Source organism: Arvicanthis niloticus, chromosome 14 (genome assembly GCF_011762505.2).
Source record: "Arvicanthis niloticus isolate mArvNil1 chromosome 14, mArvNil1.pat.X, whole genome shotgun sequence".
NCBI classification, from domain to species: Eukaryota; Metazoa; Chordata; class Mammalia; order Rodentia; family Muridae; genus Arvicanthis; species Arvicanthis niloticus.
Window position 1 is genome coordinate 51,038,888 of NC_047671.1, and position 12,787 is coordinate 51,051,674.

Sequence of the window (12,787 nt, forward strand, 5' to 3'; positions counted from 1 at the left end):
CACAGTATACACACAAAAATTTTAAAAAAATATGAAATGATTTATTGGCTTCCAATCACACTCAGACGAGGTTCTAATCTGACCGTGATCTGACCCCATTCATCTCTCCAAAGTCATTGTCTACCTTCTAGCCTGAGTCTTTGTTTTTATTCCAATAGGCCAACCTTGCCCCATTTTAAACTGTGTTTGTGAGTGTATGTGTGTATGTGTGTGAAGGAGTGCATGCAGAAGACAGAGGGCAACTCTGGGCAAGTTCTGTAGGTAAAGGGGAGGGGGGAGAGGGAGGGAGGAGGAGGAGAGGGAAAGGGAGAGTGAGAGTTTTTAACCATGTATGGATGTGTCTGTGTGGGCACATTCCAGTGTCTGTGAAGGCCAGAGGCATTAGAGTCCCTGCAGCTGGAGTTACAAGCAATTATGAGTCTCCTGATGTGGGTGGGTGCTGGGAATCAAACTCAGGTCCCCTAAGGTGCTGAGCTGCCTCTCTGTCCCCCAACGTTTTATTTCTTTGAGAGAAGGTCTCTCACTAGAATTTTCCAAATAGGCTTGGCTGTCTGGCCAGCAAGTCTCAGTACTTAGCTTGTCTCTACCTCCCCAGGGCTACGAGGCTCTGATTAAAATTTTTTTTTTCATTGATTCTGGGCACCAAACTCAGGTTCTTGTGCAAGGCAAACACTTCACCAAATGAGTCATCCCATTGGTTCCAAATTCTTAGCTCTTTTTATTTCCTCTGTCTGAGATACTCTCTCGTCAGTTCTTTGCTGGCTCCTTTTAATTTTTTCAAGTCTTGCTTCAAATGTTTCATTGTCCTGAAAATGTCCCACACTTAAGTGACTTCCACCATCTATATTTTATCTATATATTTTAAGTGTTTTATGTGTATGTGTATTTTGCCTCTGCTGATGGAGGCCAGAAGATAATGTCAGATTGCAACTGGAGTTATAGACAGTTGTGAGTGGCCATGTGGATGCTGGGTGCTCTTGGTTGCTGACCCATCTCTCTAGGCCCATCTAATCATTTTTTTAAAAAATTTTCTTATTCAAATATCTATCTATCTATCTATCTATCTATCTATCTATCTATCTATCTATCTATCTTTGTGTGTGTGAAAGAGACACGGTCTCATGCAACCTGGCAGGCTTTGAACTCTCAACCCTCTAGCTTTTACCTTCCAAGTATTGGGATTATAGGTGCGTGCCACCATGTACTGACATTTACATATATAATATTTTTTCTTGTTTGTCTTTCTTCAAGAGAATGTTGCTCAGTGAGGCCAGGGAATTGTTCCTTTTGATATGACTGTATTTCAGAGCTGAGATGGGGCCTAGCAGATATTTAATAAATATTCATGGAATGAATAAAAATGTATTTCTCAAAGCTAGAGAGGTGGTTCAGTGAGTAAAGTACTTACTGCATGAGTTTCAGAGTTCAGCTCCCCAGCACCCACATAAGAAGCTGAGTGTGTAGGCCATGTCTGTAATCCTGGTACTGGGGGGAGAAGACAGGAAGTTCCCATGGCTCACTGGCCAGCCAGTCTTGACAGTCAGCCAGTTCCTGATCCAGTGAAAGACTGACTCAAAAAATAAGGTGGGGAGTGACAGAGGACCACAGCCGAAGTCGACCTCTGGGTTTGAGTCTTGGAGCCCACATGAAAAGCTGGATAATGTGAGCCAGCAATGCTGAGTGACACAGTACACAGTGACAGAAACAAGAAAGACTTTGTTTCAACCCAAATTTGTCCTTTGACCTACACACACACACACACACACACACACACACACACACACACACACGAGATAAAAAATAGAAAATAGTCTGGAACTTACAAATTTCATAAGGTTTTTGGTAGATATGAATAGAAGCCATTTACAAAGGTGTTTCTTTCTTTTATTTTATTATTATTATTTTTTAAGTCTATGTAGTCCTTGCTGGTCTAGACAGAGTTTTCCTGCCTTTGTCTCCTTGGTGCTGGGATCAAGGAAAATCATCACAAGAAAGATCCAGCAGACATCCTCAATAAAAGATGTCACATCCAGAAAACCTCAGGCCCAAGGCATGGTAAAGAAAGACAACAGTGCTTACAATGATTCAAGTAGCAGCTTGGAATTATGGGAAAGAGCTGATAGATTTGAAAATGACCAAGTGGACATTTTTTTTCTGGGTTTTTGAGGCAGAATTTAACTTTATAGCCTTTAATTTAACTTAGCTAGCCTAAGTAGAATTCTCTAAACTGGAGTTTACCTGAGCATGGGGGTGCATAGCTAGAATGACTGGATTTGGGAGGCTGAAGCAGGGAGATGAGGAGCTTAAGGCTAGCCTGGGCTACAGAGGGGAATTCTCAGAGGAGCAAAAACAAACACTAACTAAAACATTAGAGTTATTGAAGTAAGAATTCAACTGAAGAGTGAAATGACAAATGAGACACAGTTGAAGAGACAGTGCTTAAATTAGTGGAGTAAATTATAGGAAGCCATGGTGTAGCTCACGGAGATAGGAAGGCATGAAGCGTAAAGCAGAGGGTGAGAGACACAATGCTTCAACACAACTCTAATCAGACACTGGCAGCACATTCTCCAGAATTACATACGCCCTTAGCTGAAAGAAGTATATTGTGTGCCAAGCAGGAATGAGAGAAGGACAGAGCCAAAGCCAAAGTGGATCTCTGTGTAAGATCTTAGTATGAATCCTATCCCTGTCTCTTGGCATGGTGTCCCTGTATAAACAGCCTACACTGGCCTGGAATCACTACCAGACTGCCCTCAATTTCATGATGATCTTTCTGCCTCAGTTTCTCCAGTGTTGGGATCACAGGAACAGGCCACCATGTTTGATCCTCATCTTTTTTTTTTTTTTGAGTTTTTAGTTTTGGTTCTTTGAGACAAGTCTTACATAGTTCAAGCTGGGCCCCAGTGCTCTATACCATTGAAGATAACTTGAAGTTTTTTAATTAACAAAAAGATGTATTCGTGTTATCTTTAATTTTGTCTACATGTGCGTGTAAATACAGGCGTCTGCAGAGGCTAGCAGTGTGCATTCTCCTGGAACTAGAGATACAGGTCGTTGTGAGCCATCTAACATGTGTGTCGAGAGCCAAGCTCTGGTTCACCGGAAGAGGACTATATGCTTTTTAACTGCTGACCCATCTCTCCAGTTCCTAGTTTTAATTTAAATTTTGAATTTATTTAGTGTATGCGTGCATTCATAAGCGTGTGTGTGGTTACAAACATAGAAGGGAGTCAGAGGATAATGTGTGGGAATCAGTTCTCTGCAATCTCAGGACTGAACTTTATTTCGTTGCAAGCACCTTTATTCCCTGGACTGACCTGACCTTGAACTTCTGATTCTCCTGCCCCAACCTACCTAGCGCTTGGATCACGGGTATGCACCAGTATACCTGTTTTGTGCGGTACTCTGGATCAATCCAGTGTTTCGAGTGTGCGAGGCAAGCCAACTGAACTATACCCCAGCCAGGAATCTGATTGTCTTGAGAAGCACTGTGTTTAGAAGATATATGAGGAGGCTTCAGCAGAATTAAGTTCTGTTTTAGCTGAACCATACTTCTATTGGTCTTATAGGCATGCCCAAAGCTGGGACCTTTATACGTCCCTAACAGCACAGGGACTGAATGAATAGTTGATGAGATGACCCACAAACCTGCTTCAATTCCGCAGCCCAAATGAAGATGTTTGTCTAATTGTGCGTGGAAGAGAAGAGCGAGCCTCATGTCAGCAGTTACACGTTTATCAAATATAATCAGAATTTCAATGTTCAGGGTCACATGTCAGAATGGTAGAGTACAATCTACAGAATGGTAGATTACAGAGTGAGAAAAACCTGGGTTAGTTGAGTTTCACTTTTGCGCAGGCGCAGAAGGAAGCCTACGCTTAAAACCTGAAAGCGCCCTTCCCCCACCCCTTTCCGGCTTGCCTCTAGCGCAGGCGCATAGAGTGCTTCAATATGGCCGCCTCCGTGGATCTGGAGTTGAAGAAGGTAAAGGGGGTTTTTCAGCAGACAGACCCTTCTCTTTGAATGATGAAGCGAGTGGGGACAAGAGTAGGGGCCGGGGGAGGCTCGCGTCTGGCTGGAGGAAGGAGATTGTAGGGGGCGGTGTCTGGCCTCCCGGATCCCTGAGACGGGACTCTGCTTCAGGTGGAGGTTCTTGCTGGCAGGAGCCGCTTCGGGCGGGTGGGTTAGGTTGCTGGGTCGCGCGCGGGCTGGGCTGCAGTGTGTCCTTATGTTGGAACTTCAGAGACGTCTCTCTGTGTTTTGGAGCCGTCGGGGTCCCAATTTCATAGCAAGAACTGAAGACAGCCCGTCAGAGGACTTGCAGGAGCACCTGCAGTTTGGTTTCCTCATTTGATTTGAAAAACTCCAAGTTCAACCTTTGCTTTTAGATCGTTTATTCTGTACCATACCTTGCAAGTTTCTTCTATACACAACTCAGAAAACCAGACACTGCTATAGCAATGCTCCTGTCAAGGCCTTAATTCTCTCTTCCCCATCACCTTTGTAAGGAGCTCGCTAAGTAAGCTTTCCAAAAGACCTTTTTTTTTTTTTAGAGGAAATGGATTCTTCTTCATCATCATTTTGTTCAATCCCTTGCTGAGAAATGGTTTTGTTGTCATTTTTGCTTTTTTTTTTTTTTTTTTTTTTTTAAGAGACCGTGTCTCAGTGTGTTCTAGATTGGCCTGGGACTTTGTAGCCAGGCTGGTCTTGAACTCCCAGCAGTCTTTCTGCCTCAGCCTCTTGAGTTCTGGGAATTACAATCTTGAATCAAATGCTGGTTTATAAATGGGTTGTTAATTGGAAACATAACATTTTTGCTACTTAACAGTCTTCGGACCCTGACTGTGCTTTCTTTGTGGAGAGTTAGCTGTAATTAGAGAGGACCCTAGAATTTATCTGTTTAAATGTACTTTTCTTGAAAGGTAAATTTACAGTGTTTTTTTTGGTTTGTGGTTGGTTTGGTTTGGTTTGGTCAGGCCCTGAACCCCTAATGCACTTCAATGATGCAGCCTTCTGAGTATTAGGATAACAGATATATGCTAGGGTCCCTGGCAAGAAAAGTCTTAAAAGATTGAGCCCCAGGCAGCAAGATGGGTCAGTGGGTGAAGACACTTGCCAGGTGGCCTGCCTGGTTAAATTCTATCCCAGGAACCCATGCTGGAAGGAGAGACCTGCACAGAGTTGTTCTCTAATGTCTTAGAGGCACACCCTAGTACACTAATACTCACACACACAATAATAAACACATTTTAAAAACCAAGTCTAGAATTTGGTATTATTGTGACCCTTTTTGGTCAGTAGGTTTTTTAGGTGAGAAACATTTTCAAAAGGTGTGTGTGTGTGTGTGTAGACATGCTTGCAAAGTGCTTAGTGGAGGTCAGAGAACAACTTTTGGGAGTTGGTTCTCTCTTATGAAGTGGGTCCTGGAGATTGAACTCTTGGTGTCAGGCCTTCTGGACCAGCTGAGCCATCTACTGGCCCAGATTCTGGTTATGTTTTCCCCAAGAGACAGGGTCTCCTGTAGCCTGGGCTGTCCTGGAACTTGGCTATATAGTTGGCATGCACCCCTACACCCAGTTTCCCCAGTGCTCGGATTTGCACTCAAGGCTTCCTGCATTCAAGGAGAGGACTGTTCATTTTGTTTTTTGAGACAAGACCTCTCACTGTGACCTAGGGATTGCCACTTTGGCTAGATTGTTTGTCTAGTGAGCTGCAGGAACTCCCCCCACTCCCACCTCTTCCCTCCCCCCTCCATGCCTAGCATTAAACAACAAGTTGTATTTGCATGTATGTGTCTTGCCTGCATGAATGTCTGTATATCATATGTGTGCAGCCCTCTCAGGCTAGAAGAGGGCTTTGAGTCCCCTTGAAACTGTAGTTAACAGGTGGTTGTGGGCTGCCATGTGGGTACTGGGAACCAAACCTGGTCCTCTGCAAGAGCAGCCAGTGCTCTTAACCCCTGAGCCATCCCTGAGCCATCCCATCAGCTCCCTCAGCTTGCTTTCTGGGTCCTGAAAACCTTAAATCAGCTGACTGAACTGTTTCCCTAGCTCCCTTAAGTAACATCTTAAGTAGTTGCCTCTGGTTAACCTTTGCCTAAGCAATAGGACAGCTGAAATGGCTGTTCCTAATAAAAGAAGCCACTTGTTACTGTTCTGGGGATGCTAAGTATGTGAATCTTGCTTTTTGCCATTCTTGTCCTGAAACATAAACTTAGCCGTATACAGCATTCTCTCATGCTACAAATCTCAGCCTTTTAAAATTTTCTTTTTCTCTTTTTCTTTTTTTGAGACATGTGTCCTGGACTAGCCTGTAATTTACTATGTAGGTAGACCAGGCTATCCTTGAAATCACAAGAGATCCTCTTGAGTGCTGGGATTAAAAGTATACATTTCTGTGCCTGATACGTAAATCTCAGCTTTATATAGAAAGCTTTATATAAAATGTTTTCTCCTTTTATCATGTGAATTCAGGTTCCAGGGATGGAACTCAGGTTGTTAGGCTGGGTAATAAGTACCTTTACATGCTGAGCTATCTTGTGGACCTCTGTCTTTCTGTCCACCTGTCTATCTATCTTAAAAATTAATATTAAAATATTCATGTGTGCATGTAAAAGTGTGCTCAAGTGTTCTCTTACCATGTTGTTCCCAGAGATCAAACTTGGGTTGTTAGGCTTGGTGGACAGTGCCGTTATCTGCTGAGTCAATCTCACTGGCTCAAAAAAAAAAAAAAAAATCTTTTGTGAGATTAGGTGTCTTGTAGCTCAGTCTGGCCTTATGAGTGTCAGTCCCAAACAACTCCTGAACCTCCTGCTTCTGCCTCCCAGTTGTTAGGATTATAGATGGGAGACGCCAGGTCTGGCTCTCCAGCCAGGATTTTGAAATAATGTGAGGTACTTTGGATTCTAGTTATGTAATACAGTTGTAGGTTGTAATAAGTTGCTTCTTGCTTTGGATCTCTGGGTTTATCTCCTGAATATTTTATTTATCCCTTTATTACTCTCTGGTTACTTGACATATGGCTGTTTTTTTAGTGCACATTTGTTTTGCTTGCTCATATTGATCACGTCAATGAATAGGGTACATTTAGAATTTACATAGTGTTACAATTCTGCTGACTCTTCATTTATGCTTATGTTAGTAAAATTTACAGCTTTGTCTGGTTAGCATGTTCTGTTTTAACAATTCTAATTTTGACTTAAAAGTTTAACTTACTAAATCAAACACTCGTTTTTCTTAGGCCTTCACAGAGCTTCAAGCCAAAGTTATTGATACTCAACAGAAGGTGAAGCTCGCAGACATACAGATTGAACAGTTAAACAGAACGAAAAAGCACGCACACCTTACGGACACAGAGATTATGACGCTAGTAGACGAGACCAACATGTATGAAGGTGTAGGAAGAATGTAAGTAAATACGTCTGTCCTTCACAGGGTTTTCTTGTGAGAAGTTTTGGGTGAATTAAAGGGTGGAATTGTTTATTTTCAAATTGGGTTAATTAAAAAAATTTGGGTTAAATATAGAAATAACTTGCAAAAGCTTTCTTTTAAAAAAATATTTATTTCTTTTATTTATATGAGTGAGTACACTGTAGCTGTCTTCAGATACACCAGAAGAAGGATCTCATTACAGATGGTTGTGAGTCACCATGTTCGTACTGGGAATTGAACTCAGGACTTCTGGAAGAGCAGTCTGTGCTCTTAACCACTGAGCCATTCCTCCAGCCCCTGCAAAAGCTTTCTTTTAAAAAAAAAAAAAAAAAAAAAAGGAGTAAAACCCCAGGTGGTTGTATGTATGTATCTTCTTAAATTTTAGGGTTTTTTTTTTTTTTCTCTCTTTTTTTTTCTCTCTCTTTGGGGGCATGAATTTGTGTGGGCATGGGTGTGTGCCTGTGCCTGCGCCCATGCCTGTGAAGTTGTGGGATCTCTTGAAACTGGATGTAGGTGGTTGTGAGCCTCCTGATATCGGTGCTGGGAACTGAACTTGGGTCCTCTGCAAGAGCAGCTAGAACTCTTAACTGCTGAACTCTCTCTTCAGCCACTCCCCTTTCAAAAATATTTTTATTAACTATGTATGTATGGTATGGCTATGTGTTGGTCTCTGCGAGTGAGTGTAGGTGCCCACTAATTTACACTTCATACCAATTATCAATGTAATTTATTTATTTTAAAGCATTTTTTAAAAAAGATTTTTATTTATCTGATTATGTATGTGAGTACATAGTCTCTGTTCTAAGATACACCAGAAGAGGGCATCTGATTACATTACAGATTGTTGTGAACCACCATGTGATTGCTGGGAATTGAACTCAGGACCTCTCGAAGAGCAATCGGTGCTCTTAACTACTGAGCCATCTCTCCAGCCCATTTCAAAGTATTCTTAATGAGTGGAAATAGAGACAGGTTATTGAGCAAGGAAGAGCACTCCTGAGAATGGGGTGGGCTAGTTAGCAGGGAAAGGGCTTAAAGCCCTGATTGCTAATATATTTACCCACTTACATTACATTTTTTTTCTGTAAAAAACATACTCTCCTTATGAGAGAGATTAAGTTTTCTTTGTTTTCTGAGAAAATGAAGACTGGGAAAGCCCTTGTGTATGGGCCACATTCCATTACAGTTAGCTAGTGGGAAGAACATTTTTTTAAGGTGGGGAGGAAGGGGTTCTGTATTTGGCCTTTGAATATTATGGACTAGATAGGCCTTTACTTTAAGTTTGGAGATCTTTTAGTTAGAATGGAATTTGACCTCAGTCTTGGGCTGACTTCTTTTGTGATTGACTGGGAGGAAGCATAACATGTGTAAAGTTCTGTAATGACTTTAGAATGACATCATGACAAGGTGACCCTTCCCGTGACTAATTCATTCTTTCTAAGAGAGAAGTGATGGTAAGTGTCTGATTTGCTTTCTTAAATGAATCGCATACCTTTTCTCTTTAGTTTGTAATTCTCATTTTGTCTTATTTTAAGAGAACGAGAGTCCCTTTCATGAGTTTTTGTTTTTAATTTTGAGATGTTCTTACTGTTTCTCAGTCTGGCCTCAAACTCATTGTATAGTAGAGGATGACTAAACTCCGTGTCCTCCTGCCTCCCGTCACCGAGTGCTGACTAAACTCCGTGTCCTCCTGCCTCCCGTCACCGAGTGCTGACTAAACTCCATGTCCTCCTGCCTCCCGTCATCGAGTGCTGGGATTGCAGGTGTTTAGTGTTAGTTCCAGTTTGTGAGGTTGTTAACGGCACAGAAGAGAATGGGAGAAAGTAGAATCCTTGATTGTGTGTCATGTAGCGAGAAATGTATTGTTGGTATTCACTGCAGGGTAATTTTATTCCTTAATTTGAATATCCTTAGGTCTTAAAACAGTGATTCACACTATTACTTTAGCCTTTGTTAATAACAGCTAAAGTTATAAAGTTTTTTGTTGTTGTTGTTTTTTTGTTTTTTGTTTTTTTTTTTAAACCAAGTTGGCCTCGAACTAGAAGGGAGCCACCTGCCTCTGCCTCCTGAGTGCTGGGATTATATGTACCCACCACCCTTCAACATTTTGTTGATTTATGAGAAGGATTCATGAAGCCCAGGCTAGCTTCCTGTTAGCTTCAGAGACCTTGAGCATCTGACTGTCTATCTTCTAAGGGCTAGGGTCACTCCTGTGTGCTTGATTGAAAACAATGTTTCCAAGTTTCAAAAAGTTTTAAATTTTAAATTGTTTTATGTTTGATTCTAAGAATCAAACCTAGGGCTTTGAGCATGCTAGACAAGTCTTTGGCCACTAAGCTGCATCCACAGCCCTGAAGTTTTATATTTCTTTAGAATAATGACATTTAGTAAACATTTTACTTAGGTTGTGGGAGTTAGTTTTCTTTTTTCATATTGTCCAACATTCTACAGATAGATTGTATTCCATGCCAAGTATTACAGAGTTTAAAGGCTTACATATGGGTACTTAATAATAGATGGTATTATTTCATATAAATTATGTTTCTTAAGAGAAGTGTGCAAAGAGTTTTGGATGAGCCTTGGTTTTAAAATGAGCTTTGAATTCTGCACTTCATTCAGCATGAGTTTGCCCTGCATTGTAGGGCATGTGAGGTGAAGTGAGTCTGTTACTCGGCCAGACAGAGTATTGGTGCCACAGGGCTGGAGAGACTTGCTGAGTGCCAGTCTGGTCATGAGGATGTTCTGTTTCTTGATGCTAACCCTGGAATACCTACTTCTGAATTTATGGTCTTGAGTAATCTTGAGTCTCATTGTTATTCATTTCTTTAATTCCAGCCTTTACTTTTTAAGTACTACTTGAGAATTCTGATCATGTGACTTTACCCCATAGTTTGTATTTTGAAACAAGATTTTTAAAATCCAAAACCCTGCTTTGTTTTAGAGCCTGCAGCAGATTTTTCTACTTTTCTTTTGACCCACAATTACTGTTGTTGTTTTTTTGTTTTTTTGGAGTGCTATATGTTGAACTGGGGACTTCATTCATACATGCTAGTCAGATGCTCTGTCACTGAGCTGCATTCCCAACCTTTTTTTTTTTTTTTTTTTTTTTTTGAGGTAGAACAGGTTTCATGTAGCCCAGCCTAGCCTGAGATAATGTAGAGCTTCCGTCTCTGGCCCTGGCCGTAGGTAGGGCTGATCCTGCAGATCAGTTCACTTGTTCTTTCTCCTCCCAGGCCTGCTCACATCCATTCTTCACGGTGCCAGAATCCATTATCCCTCACAGAGCCTTTTGCTTATCCCCAGTCGTTATAGGGGAGAATCTAATCTTGTTAGCCTCACATTCACATTCATGGTCATATATTCCGTTTTTAATCGGCCCGTCTAGCCTCAGGTCCTGCTGCTAGGACTGTTTTTATTTTATTATTATTTATTTATTTTATTTTATTTATTTACTGTTAAATAAATACATATTGATATGAGGTGAATCTGATCGTTTTTTAGCCTAAAATAACAGCATTTTTGGGGGGGTTCTTTTTTGTTTGTTTATTTGACATAGGGTCTCAGATAGCCCAGGTTGGCCTTAAACTCTGTAGCAGAGGGTGGTCTTGAGTTCCTGATCCTCTTGCCTCTATCTCCTGAGTGCTAGGATTATAGGCCTGCCTGCACTGACATACTCAGCTTCTTGATTCCTTAGAGAAAAGCTATGCTTAGAAGTTATCAGAGGTTCAAGAATTAGAATTTATAATCCTATTTTAATATATGATTTGGTCAAGATGGAATTATAAAAGTAATATATAAAGCCATAAGTGGTGGTGAATGCTTTAAATCCTAACACTCCGGAGCTGGGCAGGAGGATTGTTCAATTTCAGGCTACTCTGGCCTACAGAGGGAGTTCCAGACTAGCCTGGTTGCAAAGTAATACTGACTCAAAACTGACAAACAAATAAAGTAACATTTCGACTAAAGTAGAGGAATTGTTTCTTAACAGAATTGCTTGATCTGACTTGATTAATCTGATAGGGTTCCTTCTTTTGAGAAAGTTGACTAATTTTCAATGCGAGTCAGTTTCAAAGTGTCAAAACTGACCACAAAGAAATTCCCAGAACTTGAGAATGATGCTGTGGGCACAGTTCTTGGGGGACCAAAGGCTATTCTGTACAGTGTAATTTCAGTATTATCCTGTCTGACTTTTTCCATCCTCACATAGCTGGAAGACAGATTTCCCTTTTCAGGGTATGTATGTATTTAAGCAGATCTTTGCAAGCCCACATGCCCTTCAGCTTCTATTTAGAGAGAAGGTTGGTAGTGTTAAATAACTTCTGTGTGGCTATTTTGGGGTTAAAGTAAGGGAAGCCAAGCTGTGGGGTCAGGGAGGATGGATTGCTCTCCACTGTAAGCCCCAAGCTTCATCGCTCAAAGCTGTGGCTGTCCGTCTTTTGGGTCGTTGCCAGCACATTTTCGTTCTCTTACTTCATATTCTTCGGAGAGGCTGTTATGTAGCCTGATACTACTACCACCGATTTCTAGTTCTGCTGCTTAAGCTGTTTGTGAGCTGATCTCACCACTCCGCTTTGAGAAGCATGATGAAAGTTACAACTGTGGGATGATCTGTCTGGCTATTTGGAAGTGTTTGTCTTTGCATCTTTCTATCGTGCAAGGAGGGAATCCAGATTTCAAATAAATGTGATGTGAATAGTTCTTGTCCCCCTCCCCCAAATAAACAATTTCTAATCATGTGAGTTTTCCTTTTCACTCTGTATAGTATAGGATGAGAAGTTTGAAAATATAACTTCAATGTTTTGATAAGAATTATATTTAAGTACACATAGATAACATGTAACCATCCTAGTGCTTGAAAAGACTTAGTTTTTATAAACAATAGGCATGATTCTGACCTTGATTTGATGTGAGGACTCTCTTAACATTTTGTGGAGCAGTGCATAAATAACATTTCTAACTTTCAAAACAGATAAATTGGCCTTTTATTTTTATTTTTTAACATGGGAGCAACTTGAGTAGATTAGCCTTTGAGAAGAATGATAAGTCCCTTTTTAAAGCTTGACTAAAAATAACTTGGTGCCATATTTAAACCATTTAGAGGTATGCTTCCATTCTGTGGGTATTTTTTTACATTTAAGGAACTAAGAATGAACAATGGTATAAATCTACCAGCTGGATAAGCGTCTAGCAATGCAGAGGCTGCTGTTGGGGAGCGTGGCTATTTCTACTTGTTGAAGTAATTTTATGGTTGATCTTTGTTGGTTGAAAGATCTAGAAGCATAAACTTAAGTTAAATGCTGCATAGGTAGAGAGTTAAATAGTAGGTAGGTGCAAGATAGCCAAGAGCTGCTCTG

The 12,787-nt window shown here is 40.9% G+C and overlaps 1 protein-coding gene across 2 annotated transcripts in view; it reads left to right on the forward strand.

Annotated features, from left to right (window-relative positions):
* The first annotated feature begins 3,896 nt into the window (after positions 1–3,896).
* The window catches only part of Pfdn1 (prefoldin subunit 1), a 50,517-nt gene continuing 41,626 nt past the window's right edge, over positions 3,897–12,787 (forward strand). For both annotated transcript variants that reach the window (XM_034517613.2, XM_076912796.1), the window contains exons 1-2: positions 3,897–3,987; positions 7,243–7,409. In XM_034517613.2, the coding sequence (XP_034373504.1) occupies positions 3,955–3,987; positions 7,243–7,409 (200 nt within the window). In that variant the 5' untranslated portion in view covers positions 3,897–3,954. The remainder of the gene's footprint in view (positions 3,988–7,242; positions 7,410–12,787) is intronic.